The 21,343-nt window shown below is 33.4% G+C and overlaps 2 protein-coding genes across 5 annotated transcripts in view; both read left to right on the forward strand.

Moving 5' to 3' along the window:
- Window positions 1-21,343, forward strand: part of LOC111058207 (Y+L amino acid transporter 2) — a 46,948-nt gene that overhangs the window by 17,639 nt on the left and 7,966 nt on the right. For all 4 annotated transcript variants that reach the window (XM_039421591.1, XM_039421594.1, XM_039421592.1 and 1 more), the window contains exons 5-8: window positions 13,191-13,284; window positions 14,391-14,435; window positions 14,979-15,102; window positions 16,051-16,154. In XM_039421591.1, coding sequence (XP_039277525.1) covers window positions 13,191-13,284; window positions 14,391-14,435; window positions 14,979-15,102; window positions 16,051-16,154 — 367 coding nt within the window. The remainder of the gene's footprint in view (window positions 1-13,190; window positions 13,285-14,390; window positions 14,436-14,978; window positions 15,103-16,050; window positions 16,155-21,343) is intronic.
- LOC120349957 lies at window positions 7,770-12,035 on the forward strand. Its single transcript, XM_039421585.1, has 2 exons — window positions 7,770-8,070; window positions 9,735-12,035. The coding sequence occupies exon 2, from the start codon at window positions 9,788-9,790 to the stop codon at window positions 11,942-11,944; it is 2,157 nt and encodes a 718-aa protein (XP_039277519.1). The 5' UTR covers window positions 7,770-8,070; window positions 9,735-9,787; the 3' UTR covers window positions 11,945-12,035.

The raw sequence follows: 21,343 nt of genomic DNA on the forward strand, positions 1-21,343 counted from the left end.
CGGTAACTCTTTCAATGTGTCAGCTAATACATAAGTTCAAGAGTAAGATCATTCACGAAGAAAACCATCTATTCTAATCCAAGATTATTTATTCTCTTTCATACGGTAATATACCATACATTTAAATAAGTATTAGTTTTCAGAAAAGTGAGATCAGAGCTATAAAAAAAGACTGATGGTAATACTTTCATAGTTCTATTCTGCTTGAAAACTAGTTTTCACTAGATATTCAAAAAAGAATATTACAAGATACATAATATTTGAAAATACACACGTTGTAGAATTAATTTTGCACGTGGCATAATCTTGGAACTAATTTTCCAACTGTCGTCGAAATTGGAATGTGTTAGGGATATTATGAATATTGATCAGTTGGATCTAGATACAAAATGCTAGCAGGAAATTATTGGATCTCATTCATGAAATCAGAACTAGAAATGAACCTTGCAGGCTAATTCATATTATTACTTAGTAGGCCTTTTTTTCAATAAATATGTTAAACTCTTATTAGGTTTAATTTGTCAATGAAATGCTGTCTTATTTTCAATTGAGAACGTACACTAGATACCGCTATAAGTAAAAGCATAATTATTTTTTGCGTATTGAAATTGGAGAAGAAAATTATCATAGGCTACTATTGACACGATATGAGACGAACCTAATAATTTAGGTGAACATAACAAAATCGTCATCAATGAAATGAAACCTCACTATTATGTCTGGTTATTATATTTTGAAAGCTTCCTCTTATTTTGAAATGTAAGCACTCATGATAGTATTTACAATTCAAGCTCCAGTTAACTCATCATTGATAGTTTGTTAGGTTTGTTAGGTAAGAGTTCGAACTCCGGCTACCGGAACTGAGCACTAGTTTCTGCTTGAAATGTATGTAGTTCTAAATGATTGCGATGCTCGACCATTCTGGCCCTCTGGCCGATCTAGGCTAGGCAACACTTACGCAATAGAAATTAGGGCTATGAAAAATTATGTGGACTGCTTCCGTAAGCTGAGAATTAGTGCTTCCTAAAACCAAACTATTCTTGATTAAAAATTTTCTTGCCAATCAATAACTATCCTTTGAAATATATATTAAAAATGTTATTTATAATGCATAGCAGATACTGTTAGATTATTCTGGTTTTTCTTGTTGATTTCCATGGTTGACCACGTTATAAAACACTAATGCAGGTCCTTTAAAATTCATCAGTACTCTATTCCAAATAGCGACACTCAATAAATTATCATAATAGTCTCACAGCTATTAGAAAGTGAATGTCTGAATTAAAACTATCAAAACATAGAAGCTGGTAGGTATGAGGGGGCTATTATCGGAGAAAAAAAGAAACATTTTATCATTATGGAAATGACCAGATCCTGTTTTATTTCACTACATGACATGCGGATATAGAAGAGACGAACTTGTTAAGTTGCTAAAACTATCAGGTTATGGCACGAGATAATCAGGGAGTTAATTGGTGTGATTAGTATCTCTTCTCTTGACTCTTCGAATAGTGTTAACTACTCTTTTTCTGTTTCTGTTGAAAGATCAACTCTTCTAGCCTTCTGTAGTCCAATATCCTTTCACTCTCACAACGATTGGCAACGAATTCTACAACCGTATCTACTCATTCAACAATAAAATTCCATTCATTTTCACTATTATCGCAAGTTATAGTTATTGAAAGTAGACTACTAATGTCATGTTCGTACAGTATTCGTAGACATTACTACACAGCAGTAGCCTACTAGGCCTCTGTGGTTTGGTTTTTGTTATGAAATTGTATATTATTGGGAATGATTCTTTGGAATAAGTTGAACTGAAGTTCTCACGTTTATTTTAAATATAGGTACAAGATTTTTATAATACGATCATGATTTATGGGTAGAATTCATGATCATCGATGAGTGGATGCTATTCCCGAATAAACAAGATATTGGGGAGTTGAGTAAAACCACTCGTCACAAAAGGTCAATGGAAAATCTTAATTCGTTCTTGAACGAGAATAGTATGCTGGAATTTGGAGTATTTTCAAGACCTAAGACAGCTTCATTCTACCGTAAAATGCGAAAAAAGTGTAGACAGGTTACCATAAGCGCTATACAATCTACAATCTATTTTATCTTTGTCACCAAATAACCAAGTAGTGTTGAAATATTTTCAGTTATTACCACAATCATATACTGCCTTCTTCTCTTTTACAATGTGGATTGTATAATAAAATCTAATCCACTCCACTCCTATTGTACAATACTATGATTTATCTTTCGAATGAATCTAAGGTATTAAAATGAAAGAGAATCCACTTACAGTAGAATGAAGCAAACATGATGGTGCAAGTTTTGATCGGGAGAGAAATTATTCAGATAATGTTTCTGTTAAAGAAAAATATTGATTTCTTGAATCACCGATTTCTAATTACAAAATTTCAGTATTCGACTGCAACGAGCATCGTGATTTGCGGGTCTAAACTAAACGTAACAGCCGTGGGCGGGGGTCAGATTCCTGTTTCACATAGATGTATCCATCATACAACCTTCCACTCACAAATACTTAAACAACTATGAGATCAATGCAATCATTATCAACAATAATTTGATAGAGGTCATTCGAATAGCAATATACAGCATATCTCATGCTCTGTTACAAGAAACTCTGCAAGTATGTATAGAGATATTGCCAATGTTCAGGTTGATAGGGATGAATTTCAAGTATATTTTCCAATAAATTTTATAATTATGCTTTCCAGTTCATTTGTTAAATTACTAATAGATTTTTGACACACAATAAGCTTCGGTTGACGTGTGAGGTTCTTTGAACCTTTGGATCCTTGAATCCGTCCCTTCAAAAACATAAAACATTGATAGATTACTCACAATGAAATAGATCCCTTAATACTAAATCTCGTCATTACCCAAGAACGCCTCAGCTTACATCAGCATCATTCTCACTAAAAATGTGGTTGGTTATTGAAAAAACACAATTTTATTTTTGTCACATTCACATTTATTTAAAACTGCAGTTCCACACATCTTCAGTTGTACTGATGCATGGATGCATCTCTTCACTCAAGTGTTCAATTATGGAGAAGTTCCTCAATATCAATATTCGTATTCAATGGATTATTAGGTAGTTGAAATGTTTTCTCAACAACGCTTCTCGAATAATTGAATTGTTGGATATGTTATAGGGAAATTTAGGTTTTCAGATAAAGGTGTACAGTTTTGATGTAATTACTTATGGCCCCTCACAAGTAAGTGATTGATAAAACAGATCAACGGGTCAACTGCTGATGAAGGTTGACAATAATAGAAAGATCAATATTATTTAATTTTGAACGTGGAAGGAAGAGCTTTGAAGGGGTGGATCGTGAGTGGTTATTGAGCTGAGAAAGATGCTCGAGAAGGAATGTCTGGTGCACTAGAAAGAAGACGCTTTGTCATGTCAATCGCGAGTTTAATAGCGAACGGGGTCTGAATGAGACTTGGCTAAATAGAGGACAAGAATGAATAGGAGTGAGAGCGAACACTTCCTTTGCGGCTGGTGGGCGGAACGTCTTGTTATAGCTCACGCAGTTTCAGGCTCAATCAGATGAGAACTGCTGCAGCGTCCTATATAAGTGGCTGGTTCCTCTTCTGTTTTGCTAATTGATTTCTCCAGTCACACTTCGGCGTCTAACTTGATTAGTTCTCTCAAAATCAATGAGAAAAAGTTCAACGATTCTTACGAATCCAGATTCTGTCAGATGCAGAAGCATCAATTCAAGTTTGAATTACAATAACACAGAGTGGGAAGAAGATTACATTTTTGTCAATACTAAATTACATTTTATCAATAATTATTATTGACAAAATGTAATTTTAGGTTCAATATTATCGACAAAATGTAATTCGAGGTTTAATATTATTGACAAAATGTGATTTGAGGTTCAATATTATTGACAAAATGTAATTTGAAGTTCAATATTATTGACAAAATGTAATTCGAGGTTTAATATTATTGACAAAATGTAATTTGAGATTCGATCTTCTTCCCACTCAGTTTATCCATTTAATAAAGAAAATTTACTTCTTATCTCCATCTTTTCTTCTCTCCAGCTCACGAAAACAAACTCATTCCAATTCAATATTCACGGAAACATACCTCTCTCAATTCAACAGTTTACACATTTTATTCTAATTAATTACGATACAATTGTTTTTCTTCGTAAAGTATGACAATGACTTATTCTATTGTTTTTTGTTGCTTTTTTTTATTGTAAATCTTCAACTTTCAGTTGTTATAATGCAGTTCACGGTGCTCATTCCCCACACCCAGACTTGTTGTCTTTGTGGGGAATATTCACTATGTTTCTGCTGCTGTATTACTTTTTTGTTGTGAATAAAGATCATTTGAATTTGAATTTGAATTTGATCTAAATTTCTATTTATAGTAAAGTTTTTATCATAATGTTTGATATATCTTCTGATTGTGTATAGAAGCTGTATTTTAATTTACAATCGAATTTTTGCAGGTATTTTGACAAATAATTTTTAGAACGATGATATATTCCCTAAAGTACACTCCCAACGTTGTAGATGAGATTTCATGGCACAGTCCAGACTGGAACACCCAATTCCATTAGTCGTGATACAAAAATGCCATGTTGAGAGGCGATCCATCATCTCAAAAGCCAACTAGTTCTAACATTATTCTTCAATTTAACACTTTTTTTAAACTTTCGCGATTAAGGCAGAGTGAGTTGATTTATTGTCCTATTATCTTTGCCTACTGTCAACACATTAAAGATTGCAAATTTCCTATTTACTAATTCCAAATTCGAATCATTAAATAACATATTCGTGTCCATGAACAATAAATACTTAATTACGATTGAAATCACGAAATGATGAGAACCCTTGAAAACAATTCTATTTCAATTCAACCTTGAGGAAAAAATACCTTACTCAATTCAACCGTTTCACACATTTTATTCTAATCAATATACATTTGTTTTTCTTCGTAAAGTATGGCAATGAGTTCATAAAACTAATATAATGTGTACTAAACTACTATGGCCCGGTTGCACAAAAGCCGGTTGAATTTTAACCGTGATTAATTTCACGAGAACCAATCAGAGATAAGATTTTGATAAGATGGCTTCTCTGATTGGCTCTCGTGGAATTAATCACGATCAAAATTTAACCGGCTTTTGTTCAACCGGCACTATGAGTTTCATGAATAACATGATAGACGATATACTAATCTCTGAGAAGTAAGAAAGTTGAAAATGAGTAGGCACATTTTGAATATTCAAATATATTGAAACTATAACTAGTTGGGCATAAAGCGATACAGCCGGCCTCCTACTACTTTCCGGTGTTATTTTTGTAACAGGCGTGAACCTGTTGAGGACTGATAATAAATTATGCTTTATATTGAAAAGATAATTTATTTTCATTAGGATCTTTTGTGGATTTCGTGTTTTCTTGAGAATTTTATATAGGCGTACATTGTTCCAAAGTCTTGAATAATTCTTGTCATTGAACCGTTTATATTTTGAAGACTCTCAGTTTCAACTCTTCTAACTATGAATTTACTTCACTATGAATTTTGAATGAAGCTGAACAGATGTTCCCCTAAGATTTGAAAAAACCGTTTGTGATTTGTGTGTGATAACCGGTTTTACTGTTCAACGGACAAAAGCCCTCACCGAAGGGTCGCGTATTACAAAGGGGGAAATTTTGCGCAATATGCCCGCAGGAGTTTGCAAATTAGCATTCTCCCCTATTTTCCCTACACAGCCTACTTTGAAAATGGTTGCAGAGTGGGCTTCGACCTGTTAGTTATCAATGCCATTTGTTATGAACAATATAGCAAAAATAAATCACTGCAGATAGTTGAGGTAGTTGAAACTTATCATTAATACTCTTCATTGCCTCATTTTTAAAGGTAATGTGATTTACCTCATTTTTCAAGCTATAACATGATATTTCTTATTGATTTGGAATAGAAATATATAATTTTTGTGAATCCAAGTCTAGAAGCTATAACGAAAACTGAATTGATAAAGATTTTTATTTATTGTGTAGTCCTCCTCAACAGCTACTGAATATCAAAACCTTCCAATTAATCTTTTTAAACTCCACTTTATTGGCTACGTATTGTCCTGTCCTTTCTGAATAGAATTTGATGAATACTTCGCTCTCCGATAATATAGGCTAACGAATTTCTGATTGTTCTTATTTCCTGGAGACTGGACTAAAAGTGGCCAATTTCACATTCAGCTCTTTCACTTTCAGTGAACAGATGTCCAGAGTGTAGTAAATCGATACAAGAGCAATATAACTTGATTGTAACGTCATTCAAGAGACCAAACAATACTATCGACTCCTTATCTCAGTGACGTTGTACTCGCAGAAATTTTATAAAAATAATATTAGTAATACAGCTATGGAAGAAATATTTTAAATTTGATGTGACTTAATTTGAGCTCCAATGAAATCATAGTAGTAAAGATAGCGCTCAAGTTAGAACATCAGTAGAGTTCGGTAAAGCTTAGAAAAGAGTGTCAGAGTTGACGTATGATTGAAATCATTATAATATAAACTACATCCACTGTGAATTTATTTATTTTACTTTCCTTGCCCTATTACCATAGGTAAGGAAAGTATTGCTTTCCGAAAAAAATTAAGGTACCCCAATTTCTAAATTTCAATACGTTTCAAGGTCCCCTGAGTCCAAAAAAGTGGTTTTTGGGTATGTGTGTGTGTGTTTCTGTATGTATGTGTGTGTGTATGAGTGTATGTGCGTCTGTGTACACGATATCTCATCTCCCAATTAACGGATTGGCTTGAAATTTGGAACGTAAGGTCCTTACAATATAAGGATCCGACACGAACAATTTCGATGAAATGCGATCCAAGATGGCGGCTAAAATGGCGATAATGTTGTCAAAAACAGGGTTTTTCGTGATTTTCTCGAAAACGGCTCCAACGATTTTGATCAAATTCATACCTAGAAAAGTCATTGATAAGCTCTATCAACTGCCACAAGTCTCATATCTGTAAAAAATTCAGGAGCACTGTACCATCTATGCAAAGTTTGATTTTAGATTCTCAATTATCAGGCTTCAGATACAATGTAAACAAAAAATTTCAAGTGGAAAAGATTGACCATTGAAATCTCTACGATTAATGTTGAGTAACATTTTCGCCTCAAATTGAAAATAAGGTCGAAATTCGAGATTATTCAATTGTAAACTGTTGGCTACTGTTGATTCTATTAAATCATTCACTATGAAGAGATAGCAGACCTCGTGTGTCTACAGCGTTATTTCCTGTCACCAGCTGGCTCAGATCTATAAATATTATAGTAGACTTGAGATACGCGTGAACACTAGCGTCAGGTGATCAATTTTCATAACGGCAAGGAAAGTTGTGTGAGTGCGCCACACCAGATTTTTTCATAAACAATTCAGTCAATTTAAGTTGACTCTCAGTACTATTATGGATGGATTTAACAATTACGGGTGAAAAAATGACAATTTTCAGATTGTAGTATCTGAAAGAACAAGTAAGAACAGCACCAATGAGATAATTCTGTTTTGAATGTGATCGTTGAGCATTACTTGTGGTTTGTGATAATTGCAAAGGCCGGATTCAAGGAGCAGGCCTGGAAAAATGTCCAAGCTGCTGCGATCGAGTTTCACAACGCTTTCCTCGGCCACTGCTGGGGGTAGGACCACTTCCTCGTCTATAAGAGACCGTTCTCTGGACTTGGGCTCCATTCCTGACAACTGGCGGAACCCAGCAACGGGTTATGCAACAACGAGCCGCAGGCGACTAGTTTATTCGTGTTCTATGTGCTCTGATAGTTATTTGACAAGTGCCGATCGCCAGTCGATACCGAAACGCTGTGTTCAGTGCACACAAAATATTTCACCAGTCGGAAAATTATCATGTTCAGTGCGCGATCGTCGATATGATTGTGATGTCGGGTTGTGAATTCAAGTTTACTAGTTTTGTTTGAAGTTTTTGAGTGATCAGACACCAGTTTTCTATTCTCATCTTACTATCAAGTGGTCTTTGGAGGTATCAAAGTGATGATAAAAATCATCTTCTTTACAGTTTCCAATAATATAAATTTTCTTACATAGTAAACAGAGTAGTATGTCAGGTATAGTTGTCCTTAAATTGTTCACTTGGTTTTGGATTTTTTAAAATCATTCCATCTATTATTCAATTTTAATCATCCATCTAAGCAGATTCTCATTTTTATGATGAATAAATAGCATACGACACATCCAGCTCTATTCAGAGAGTAAAGAATGTAATGTAATGTAATGAATGTAATCACATTCTATCCTCACTGGCTCTATTCCAATCAATTTCCCAAGTAACAATACTTTCTATCATTCCAGTATCTTTTGAAATAAACAAAATTGTTATGATGCTTCACAATGTTACTTCATTCACATTCCATCGATTGGAAGGCTTCAATTCATTCTCAGTTCATCGATTGGAAGGCTATAAATATAATACAGCAAAAGATTTCTAGAGTTTGAAATGAGGTTTTTATGGCAATTCGCAATAGAACAGTACAGTACTATTATAAACAACATTAGATTGACTGCAAGTTCAACGATCGATCATATGAAAACAAGTATTGTAAGATTCTAAATAACATCGGATTATTAACGTATCCCATTTGATTCTTGGAGAAATTATTCACTTCATGTTAAATCTTAATAATTATTGTTTCTTACATGATATCCAAATAAAGTATTTTGGCTCATTGAATTTACTCCATTAGATTTAAAATCGTATTGAAACTTTCTTAATGTATCAAATTCGTAATCTAATCATGAATATGGGAGATTTGAGTGTCTAGCAGGCCTAGAAGTTACTTCCGATTACTCCATCCTTAGTGATTACACCTTCCCGAGCTTCTTCCACTAGCCCATCAAAGCTATTGTTTGCAGCCAATCCAGCGGAAATTCTCGTGATTTTTTCTCTGAGTGAACTTCAATTTCCTTGATCTTGCAGATTTCTCTATTCAGGACTTTAAAAACGTTGGAATTGGAATTGTGTGAAGGGAACCATGAAAATGTTGTCACACTGCCATAAAAAACACTGTCACGTTCTCCACTGTCTCATATTGCCTATCGACTGCAATTTCATTCGAAGTGTGCTTTGAGCTAACCAATTTGATCCGGTTACTTTTCAAAGAGACCGTTCCGTACAGGAAAGATTGATTCATATTCTTATAACAATAAAATTTCAAAAGAATAAAACTTCTTGACATGCGTTTCTGATATGAATATTACGATGTATTAAAATCAAATTAGTTAGTGAACTAGTAGGATGAGTGGAATGTATGGATTGATAGAGCAATATTGTATTTTTATGAAGATCCGTCAATAACATGGCATCATAATCACAATATTCTTCATTTTCTTTATTCTTTGATTTTCAAGATGTGAGGAATATAAGGACGTGACATAGGGGAATATATTTTATGAATAACATACGTCCACATTCAACCCAAATGGGTGCTTCATATTAATTTCTGCTTTTGTTATTTATGGCTATAGAGCCATATATATTTCATAATATAGTTTTCTCATAGATATTAATTGGGCATGAGCATACTACACTGTTCACATCTTCTCTTTCTGACAGGGCATTGTTATTTTGAAAATGAATATTATAATGCATTAGATCTTCCCCAATTTCATACTAGTTTCTTATTCCAGGTTGTGACATAGAGCAGTATGAATATCTGTGATGAACTCAAAAACAGTTGAAAATGTACACATACAACCTTCTAAAAACATTTTTCTTATTTACTGTGTTTTCAAGTGTGCTTGGTGATTTTCTCAGTACAGATGACGTAAAAAATCGATCGAAACGAACAGTTGGTCTTTTTTTATCTGGACTTTCCAATTTTCTAAACGTGCACGATGATCTTCAAGTAACAACACCTATCTCTATCACAACATCTGCACCCAACTACAACAAACGACCACCGCCTCCAAAAGTACAGAAGTGGCCTCCTCTGGACTTTGAAATAACTCCGTATGTGTTGTCTCTTATCAGTGCGAAAAAGCCATCAAACCCCACACCGACCGAAGTGCCGCCTACAGAAGAACCCTACTACCACGCTCAAGTGTTTTTCGTGCCACTTAGAGACTTGGAGAACCAACTCAACAATCAGTATGAGCAGCAAAAAGTGAACCCAAACTCCTACGCTTACAATGGCATCGGCCAGCAACTACAGCAGTCGCTTCCCAATGGCTTACTTTACGCCGATTCAGTCTCTCGAAACAGATTGATACCCGAGAGATATGCACAAAAACATGTACAACAACCACCACCTCACCAATCTAACCATCAAACAAATAACAAACCATTGTCAAACAATCGACAATCAACAAATTCAACTACGAAGAAGAAACAATCTCTTCAGCAAAAAGACATAGACGAAATTCTTGAGAAGTTGACTTCAATCTTTGCTAATCCTCATGACGGGCAAGTATCAAGAATCGCAGGAAATGATGTGAGTAATGACAAGACACAATACATGTCATTCATCGATCAAGAGCCAAGATTGGGCTACAATAGACAACAGGCCCCAGAGAAGAATAAGGATTTGCTGAATTTCTATCTCTTAGAACGAATGCAGAGAATCCAAAATAACGCTAATAGTATCAGAATTCCAACAAGTGTTAACAATGTAGTCAAGAATCCCAAGTCAAATCCAACTGAGGAGACGAAAGTGGAAATAATCAAGAGTGTGGAGCCAGAAATGATATTCACAACTGATTCAGAGGTGCAATCACACAAAAGTAACTCGAACACAAACCCTGCCAAAGGAGTTATTGGTAGCCAAATTGATAACAAACATTATGACAAGGAAGCTCCAGTAGCTTATGATATTGCACGGAGTTTGGAATTTCCAATTCCTAATGGCTCATCAAAATCAAATTCGGCAATAACATCAAACGTAGAAGGAGATGATGGTTATAGTTCAAGGAGTAGTTTTACTCCAACAGAGGGTGGCGGTCATCAAACTGGAGAATTTAGAAACGTGGAAAATGGTGAAAACTCACCAATTCAGATCCATTTCTCTCCCGGAATAGAATTCGTTAAGAATTATGATAGAGAAGGTGAGACTCATGTTACGAGAAAATTTCCAAATCCAGCTACTGGAAATTATGATGAATCACACACTCCTAGAAACTATCAGCAACCCAGTTTCATAGGCTACCAAGGATATGAAGACATCATTGATCCGTTCAGAAGCAATGTTCGAGGTGAATTCAGATACCCTGTGCCATTCGACGCTTTCGGAACGAATCCAAAGACCACTCAAACTGTTGATAGTTCCGCTATTTTCAAAGACAGGAATAGACATTATTTGAATAGATCACAAAGACCTAACAGTAAAATCAAATTATCGTTCAATCCTAATTTGCCATTCTCATCACCTGTCAATGGGCCAGAAAATCAGCACAAGAATTATAACACGCGAAATCCTAAGCAAGAAACACAAGTGCACTTTTTCCTACCAGATGAAGACAGTCTACGTGAGCCTGAACAGTTCTCGAAGCCTCCAGTGCCAAATAAACATAATGATGACAGCAAGACAGTAGACGATTATCAATATCAGCGAGATGCTTACTATCAAAACAGCCAAGAAGACTTTGGGAGTTTTCCGTACCAGTTAGGAAGTGGAGGAGTGGATTCGAAATATCCAATTCCAAAAGCTATTCATTCCCCGAAGCTGCCTGATGACATTCACGACGAGCTGTATAATAGCATTTCAAGATCACATCATGGTCCGCCTCCAGCCTTTGATCAAGACATCGCTAAGAGTGAACTGCGTTCCAAAGCAGTCCACGTTCGTCAAGGAAGACAGTTGTTCACACCAAACGACAATCACAAGAATTTCTCGATACGATAGAATCGTAAATCGAAACTGATCTTTCAATTCAAATAATATATATTTGCAAAAACATAATGAACATTATCAATAAATCCTGTATATTGAGCTCATTGCAAAGTTCTTATTCAACTCCTTCAACTCCTCCTTGGCTATAGTAATCTAATACTATAATAAAGGAAAGAACTGGATTATACACGTACGGGATAGGAACATTGTTTGACGCATCATCACGTCTGAACTATTGGACTGTTTACTTGAAATTTAGCACGTAGATTCTTAATTAACCGAGGATATCTATAGTCCTATTTTCAATTTTCCAAGATTTCATTACGTCAGGTTTCAAGTTTGTTAAGTTTTAAAAAAGACCCTTGCGGAGCACGGGTTACCTGCTACAATAAAATCCGGTGGAAACTTTCTTGTTAAAGTGAATTCCTTTTCGAATTGACACTAAACACTAAATTTGATAGATTGAAGGAGTGCTATAGAAAATCAAATTTCTTGAATGATAAAAATCGTAACCATAATAGATACTACGCTTGCGACAGTTCAGGAATAATTATTCAATCTTAATTGAGTTCCACTTCTTGAGGATGAAAGAGCATTGAAGTTATGAATTAGCAGTTCCATAAGCAAATGACATTAAAACATCGTTGGTAAAAAATGGAATATTTTTCCTCATTCCAGAGTTTTTCTGAAATCAAAAAGTTGATTTCTGGCTTTTTGGATGTCATTATTAAGAGATTATGATTATAAGCGAATTAGCAGCAAGGTGACCAACTTCACATTGAATAAGGCTCATATATTCATATATATAATCATATCTCTCTGAATTACTTGAGGTAAAGAAGTACTGGATTTCTCTTGGGAGGGGTTTAATTTTAATCGAATAATCAGAGATTCTTTATCATATTCTCACTGAGATATTATAGGCTACAAGGAAAATTATTCGTATTTTCCCTAATAGGAGTGAACTTTGTTATAGATCGGGTAAAATCTGAGTAGGCTTTTCAATTTGACATTTGTATAGGCCTACGAAACCTAGATTGGATCATTTTCCGTATTACCCATTTCATTATTAACTGTGTTATGATGGGAGTTCAAATTGTGAGAATTTCAATCTGTAAGTTCGAAATCGCCTCTGCATGTTATACAAAATGTATCAGCACGTTTACTTACGTACCGTAATCAATACAATTATTCTGTGATATTTTTTGTGAATCGACATCGAAAACTATATCTGTGACGTTCTTTATTACTTCCGCAGGAAAGACTCAGTATTTCACTTTCGAAAATACAACGTATGAGCCTACATCAATAGCCCTTTCATTTTATTCTGGACTATTCGCTTACAACGGGTGGTGAGTATTGAAAATAACAATTCAAATTCACTTCTCATAAATAAAGTTCGGACTTGAGAAATTGCAATAAATGAAACTTCATCTGGCAGGCCTTCTAGCGAACGAAATCATTGGAGACAAAAGTGCTACTCAATCTGATGTCGATGAGATTTCTAATTTTATAACAGTTAAAAAACCAGTAAGTATATTCACATCAGCCTAAATGATTATTTCATACCAAAATAATTGAAAATATAATATTTACTTGTATCTGAATAAATTATTTACTCATGAACTTGTATTCAAATGAAATATGAGTGACATCTTTCACTGCATCGGAACAATATGATAAAGAATAATTGGAAAAATAATATCAACATGAATAGGAATAATTTATTATCATTGACATCAAACTGTTAAAGTATCTTTATACCTTTTTGAATCACAGCAGATTTCAATTGTGTTATTCTTGAAGGGCTTCATCCTGATATACTCCAATGATGAAGACATGAAAATCATCTTGAAAGTAGGCCTAGAAATAAGCATGTTTTAGTAATTATATCATGACTAGCAAATTATTAGATCAGTAATTCAGAGAAATAAATTTGTTTGGGGTTTATAGTCTGAAATGAAATTTATTTTGTACAAGCTAAACACTGTGAAACATATTATATGTGAACATTTATCTCTCTTCTGTATAGGGCTACTTGTAATATAAATATAAAGAAAAATAAAAATAGGTTAGCAATGTAGACCATTTTTGTTGTTGATTATTGTTGTGATAAAATATTTCTAAAAGGGTACTGAGATTTTTATTTTTCTTTATATTTATATGTGAACATATATTGTTGTGATAAAATATTTCTAAAAGGGTACTGAGATTTTTATTTTTCTTTATATTTATATGTGAACATATATTTTTCATGCCATAGCCTACTTATATTATATTTCCATTATACTTTGTTCACTGATATATTGATCTGCCCAGCAAAATAAATCGTTTTATTATCTCAAACCTTGGATTACTCTCGATTCAAATCCAAACTAGTCTCTTATCCAATGGAAAACAAAAAGTGATGAATGCTTTGATATGCTCTGATGATTGAGTGCTGACTTCTTTGTTTCAGGAATTACTTAAATTTCATAATTGAAGAGCTTAAGGATCCAATCAAGTAAGTAGATGCAAGTCTTCAAATATGCTATAGCAACTAATAGTTGAATAATAATTTATTACAAATATTATTTTAAGAAGTCAGGACAATTATCTGAATGGAAAATGTAATCAGATAGAAACTCATAACAACCGCAATGCCATGTGAATTGAAGAATTTCGTACATTATAAGTAAAACAATTATTTAGTTTCCAGTAGAGAGCACACCTATATAGTTTTATTCCTCTGTCAACGAATTATTATGGGGAAATTTTAAATCAGTCATGTAAATGATTTGAATCAACTGGAAAAAATATGTATTGGAATGATAACTATTTTCTTTATGCGAATGCCTAATACATATTATATAAATCGGACTACTTTTACTTAATGTATGAATCAATAAAGAATCAAGTTCAATCAATGAAGACTTCAGTACATATAAAATATTGTTGACTATTATTTTATAAACTTGACTTGCTTCACGAAGTGACCATTGATTGTGTTAGATTGACCTGAAGTTAGGAGCAGCAAATTTACTAAATAGATGCTTTCTGCCAACAGGAATCTGCCAAGAGCCATTGCCATCTCATGTACTCTGGTTACAATAGTTTATGTGATGACAAACGTTGCCTTCTATACAACGTTATCGCCCAAAGAAGTGTTGCAGTCGGAGGCTGTGGCTGTGGTGAGTGCATTGCATTGTAACCAAACTCATTGCAACCAAATTGCAATTGCCAAATTCCCTCAGCAACAAACAAATATGTGATAATTATTAATCAGATGTGATTGCGATGAGATTTGAAAGTGGAATTGTATAATAATAGTGCAATGTTAATTATAGTCCTATCCATAGAAAAAATCAATGCACTATTTTGCAAAAAGTAATTCTAGCTCTGTTGAAGTTTTTTTCAACATATAGACTGTTATTAGGAAACGTGTTCTTCAGAGTGTAGCTACAGAAAATATCTCAAATGTTGTATATAATGCATATATTCATTGCAATGCATGGTCTGAAGCATTATTATGTCTACTTCCTACAAGATTACGTCAATTCGAATTTTTCAGTATGAGAGTTTTCAATTTGTCATACTGAATCAGTATATTCAAAGGATAATATGAGATCAAATGACTTTTTTCCATTTTAATAATTAAATTACAAGGTATGATCTCCACATACACTCTCACAATTTGTATTGTATAGTTATGATTTCGCAATCATAACTATGATAACTAGTTATGATATTATTTCGCAATTGATACTATTTAGTTACTAGTTGATACTAATTGATACTAGTTATTGATACTATTTCGCAATCATAACTAGTTATGATTTCGCAATCAATATTCAGACACTAGATAGTGAAGGTTTTTCACTTTTAGTCAAACAATTATTATGATTAAAAATATATATCTTAAACCGTAACGTACAAGAAAAAATTAATAGTGTTTTATAATGTAGCCTATATTAAATCAATATAAGCATCGAAAAAGGAGGCTCGTCACAACAACATTGTTGCATTGATTGGAGATAAATAAGTAGGTAATTTAATAATTGAGTCAATATTAAGAAGTGAATGAAAAGTAATAGATATCAAATCATCAATAAAACTAATACATTTTGAAATATTCACAGACTTTCGCCAATGAGATATTCGGTTACCTTGCCTGGACTATACCAGTATTTGTGGCAATGTCAACATTTGGAGCTGTGAATGGAATTCTCCTGACATCATCAAGGTAAATTGAAGTGGAATAAAGATAGAGAACGCCATTCAGAAATAATAACAATAATAATAGTAGCATAGATTAAAAGAGTAATATTTTATTATTTGTAGTAGAAGCATAGAGTAGAGATACCTAGCATAAGCATATATATATATATATTATATATATATATATATATATATATATATATATATATATATATATATATATATAATATATAATTTTAATTCTATTCTAAAAACAAACACACACACACACACACACACCACACACACACACACACACACACACACACCACACACACACACACATATATATATATATATATACAGGGTGTCCCAGATAAGGTGTAAACCCCGGCTACCATAGAATCAGAATTTCAGTTTAAATTCGATTTTTTAATTAAAAACGAGACTTATCTTGTTTGAGTGTGAATAATTGTCTACAATTTGATAGCTTTGTGTCGAGTGATTGAGGGCGTAAAAATACTTTTTCTATAGGAAATTTGGCTGAGAAATTCAATGAAACTGGTTAGAAGTTCGTATCTGCAATTGTTATTGAGATACAAGTTGAAAATCGTTCAAAGTCGAGTTAAAATCTAAACTTCTCAAACAGTTTTTTCTTGATTTTTTTTCACAGTAACAATATTTTTTTCCAATAATGAAAAAGCTTTGCCATTTTATAAACTATCGAATGAATATAAATTTTCCAGGAAAATTTCAAAACTAGAGTGTTAAAAAATGAAAATTTTCAAGAAGAGCACCTCAGAAACAGCTTTCTTGGTGATTCCTAGGTAAAACATGTGTTAAGTCTGTGACAAAGTTCATCCTCTAATGAATATTTTCTATCCACTATAATGCATCAAATCTAATCCATTTATTCTCCATGAAAAATACCTGAGTATAATAATTATCATGTCATGTAGTATTCTCTGTGGCCTAATGATAGGCCTACCTGTTTTGTGCTCTCAATAACTCTTATTATCTGTCCCAGCCTAAACATACGCCTACATTGAATATTAGAAGGTTAAAAATAAATTAGTTAATTTTTTAAAATTTTTATTCTAAAATTATCATGAATCATTAACATCAATTGGAAGTATTGTGGATATAGTCCATATGAATAATCATTGTCCATTGATTAAATAAAATTGATATACTTTATTCAACGAAATTCAAAATATCCTCCATTATTCTCTCTGCACCTTCTACTACGTTGCAAGATACTCCCACTTGCCCGTCTGACTTCGTTGGGCCTCGTTCTGACGTCATCGAATGCTAATTGGGAAACTGGACTATTGACTGGAAAGACATCATTATCGACCGACTGTAAGCACGTTACTTTTCATACAATGACTGCGAGAATTGTCTCTATTGTTGGGTGAGCATTAGAAAAAGTTTTATTCTATCAGAGCAGCTGATTAATGAACAGATTGATTTTTTCTTCTCACTCAATTGAATCTCAATGGTATGAATTTAAAACAACGAAAAGATGTCTTTAGGGTGCTCTTCTTGAAAATTTTCATTTTTTAACACTTTAGTTTTGAAATTTTTCTGGAAAATTTATACTCATTCGATAGTTTATAAAATGGCAAAGCTTTTTCATTATTGGAAAAAAATATTGTTACTGTGAAAAAAAAATCAAGAAAAAACTGTTTGAAAAGTTTAGATTTTAACTCGACTTTGAACGATTTTCAACTTGTATCTCAATAACAATTGCAGATACGAACTTCTAACCAGTTTCATTGAATTTCTCAGCCAAATTTCCTATAGAAAAAGTATTTTTACGCCCTCAATCACTCGACACAAAGCTATCAAATTGTAGACAATTATTCACACTCAAACAAGATAAGTCTCGTTTTTAATTAAAAAATCGAATTTAAACTGAAATTCTGATTCGAGGATTTGAGCTAGACACCTGTATTTGGTCTCATTCGAAAGATAATCAAAAAAGGAAGTTTTTGCGCTATAAAAATTATTTCGTACCCTGGAAAAAAATCGAGAAAAATGTGTCTGAAGTTTTCAAAAAAACTTCAAAAATCACTCTTTTTCAACTTTGACCGCTAAAAAATACTTCTGTATAATCGACTTTGGCATGTTTTATACATCAAATCAATGTGAAATGTTGTCCTCTTTTCAACGATGTCCTCAAAATTCACTTAAGACCAATGGTTCTTGAGATATTGACGATTTAATGACTGGAAGTACGCCTACTTTAAAAATATTGAAAAATCGATATATCTCGAAAACGAAGGTCGATAGAAGAAAATTTTACTGAACATTTTTTGTTGCAAATTGCATGTAGAATCTATGGTAGCCGGGGTTTACACCTTATCTGGGACACCCTTTATATATACAGGGTGTTTCAGAAGTAGTGTCGAGAATTTTAGGGTATTGTACCTGGATGCTAGGAGACTACAAATGTCATATTTGAAGTGTCCAAAACTCAGCGGTTATCCTTATAGCTGCCATTTTGTTTTTTTCACTTAAAAATTTTTATCTCAAGAACGAAATGTTGTATTGATCTGAAATTTGGCATGAATATTTATGCTATAAAGACTCAACTATAAAAAATAATAAAAAAATTTTTCGTTGAAATTTTTCAAAATGGCGGCCATTTTAAATTTTTGATGGCGAATATCTCGAAAACCGTCCATTTTACAGAAAATTTACAAGAGACAAAAAAGTTAGCAAATTTTTTCACAATTCCAATGATACCTAATTTATTAAGATTGGTCGAAGAATAACAGAGAAATTAATTTTTTTCGTACTGCATGCATGACCACTTTTCACCATTTAAAGATCAATATTAATTTTTTAATTCCAGATGTATTTAAGATGAAGCTTTGAAACTCGGTATGGCTCCATATGGGCAAACAGATGATTTTACAATGGTTTTCAGATGATAATGTTTGTCTTGTAAAAGTATTGTTGTTTCATTAAAAGTAAAGAACCAGATGTAGTGCTTCCTATTTCTTAGTCTCACGTTTCCTAGGTCTTATTTCTATCTTAAATTTCCAGTTTCAATATTTTCTTACGTTGCTTCTACACAAATATTTAATTATTGTAATGGAATTTAGTTCGCTGGAGTACACCGATATTCACTTCATGTATGGAGCAGCTCTTGGCAATGCGACCGAAGCAAGAAGAATGTATGCAGCTGCATTTCCAAACCGCCGTCTCCCTTCCGACAAGGTGTTCACAAGAATTCACAATCGGCTGAGAGAAGTTGGTTCATTTGAACGGAACAGGGTAATTGCTGGTAGGCCTCGAGCAGTTCGAAATGTTGCTTTTGAAGAGGAAGTATTGCAGAAATTCGATTTCAATCCTAGAACGAGTACGAGAGCAGTTGCAAAGCAAATCAATTCAAGTGCTTCTTCTGTGTGGCATGTACTAAACAAGGAAAGACTTCACCCCTTCCGCTTTCAAAAAGTTCACTCATTGGTTGAACGCGACTATGAGCCAAGAGTAAACTGTGCCCGTTGGTTTCTTCAGCAAGACATTATCCAACCAAATTTTCTAGAAAATGTGTTATTTACCGATGAGTCCAGCTTTACAAGAGAAGGAATCTTCAACTCTCGCAACAGTCACGTCTGGGCCTTAGACAATCCTCATGAGGTCAAAGTGCGTGGTTATCAGCATAGATTTTCGCTGAATGTTTGGACGGGTATCTTAGGTAATCGCGTGATTGGACCATACATTCTTCCTAATCGTCTGAATTCTCCCACGTACATTACTTTTTTAAGAGACACACTACCAGAACTTTTGGAAGATGTGCCTCTTGCAAACAGATATAATATTTGGTTTCAACATGATGGTGCCCCTGCTCATTTCGGAAATGTTGTTACGGACTTTCTGAACATGACCTATCGTCAGCGGTGGATTGGGTGGGGTGGACCAGTACCGTGGCCCGCACGTTCACCTGACCTCAACCCTTTAGATTTTTTTTTCTGGGGCCATATGAAAGACCTTGTTTACAGCACGCCAGTAGAAAACGAAGAAGACCTTGTGGCAAGAGTGGTTGCTGCAGCAGGTGCCATTCAAGATGATGAAAATGCTTTTATAGCAGTTCGACGGTCCATGATTGAAAGGTGCAGACTGTGTAATCAAGTTGAAGGACGGCATTTTGAGCAATTGCTGCATTAGTATCAGTGAACCGATTTGAGTGAAATTAATATTTTTCAATGTAAAATAAAATTTGGAGGAAAGTTATTCTTGTATATTTCTGTAATAAGAACGGTTTTCATGAAATTATAAAAAAATTAATATTGATCTTTAAATGGTGAAAAGTGGTCATGCATGCAGTACGAAAAAAATTAATTTCTCTGTTATTCTTCGACCAATCTTAATAAATTAGGTATCATTGGAATCGTGAAAAAATTTTCTAACTTTTGTGTCTCTTGTAAATTTTCTGTAAAATGGACGGTTTTCGAGATATTCGCCATCAAAAATTTAAAATTGCCGCCATTTTGAAAAATTTCAACGAAAAATTTTTTTTTTATTTTTTATAGTTGAGTCTTTATAGCATAAATATTCATGCCAAATTTCAGATCAATACAACATTTCGTTCTTGGGATAAAAATGTTTAAGTGAAAAAAACAAAATGGCAGCTATAAGGATAACCGCTGAGTTTTGGACACTTCAAATATGACATTTGTAGTCTCCTAGCATCCAGGTACAATACCCTAAAATTCTCGACACTACTTCTGAAACACCCTGTATATAATTCTATTCTAAAAACAAAAAAAAATATATATATATATATATATATATATAATATATATATATATATAATATATATATATATATTTATTTATTTATTTATTTATTATCTTTTCTCCATGCTAATAGTCTCTAGTCTATAGTAAAATTAAATGCTTCAACTGTAAAAATTGTGTCTCCTACAAGAGAGGTTGTTGTTATCTAATGATAAACTTATTTGATTTTATTATTGTTGATTGAAAGTTATAATAATAGTCAAATTAATCAGGAATTGAAAATAAATTATCATCATTGAAATAGAAAGAACAGGAGAACATATAGCCTACCAAAACTATTTTGTTGATTCTTGTAGAATCTGATCAAGTTCATTAACTTCGCATATCAGATACTGTGTTAGTACCGTAGCCGAAATCTATTTCGAATGCAGTATGTTTACAGAGGAGGAGGAGGAGGAATCAATACTCTCCAGCAATATTGACA

This window comes from Nilaparvata lugens, chromosome 1 (assembly GCF_014356525.2).
Source record: "Nilaparvata lugens isolate BPH chromosome 1, ASM1435652v1, whole genome shotgun sequence".
Taxonomy (NCBI): domain Eukaryota; kingdom Metazoa; phylum Arthropoda; class Insecta; order Hemiptera; family Delphacidae; genus Nilaparvata; species Nilaparvata lugens.

Coding starts and splice junctions, on each gene's coding strand:
- LOC120349957 (XM_039421585.1), top strand. CDS start 9,788: ATGTACACATACAACCTTCTAAAAACATTTTTCTTATTTACTGTGTTT.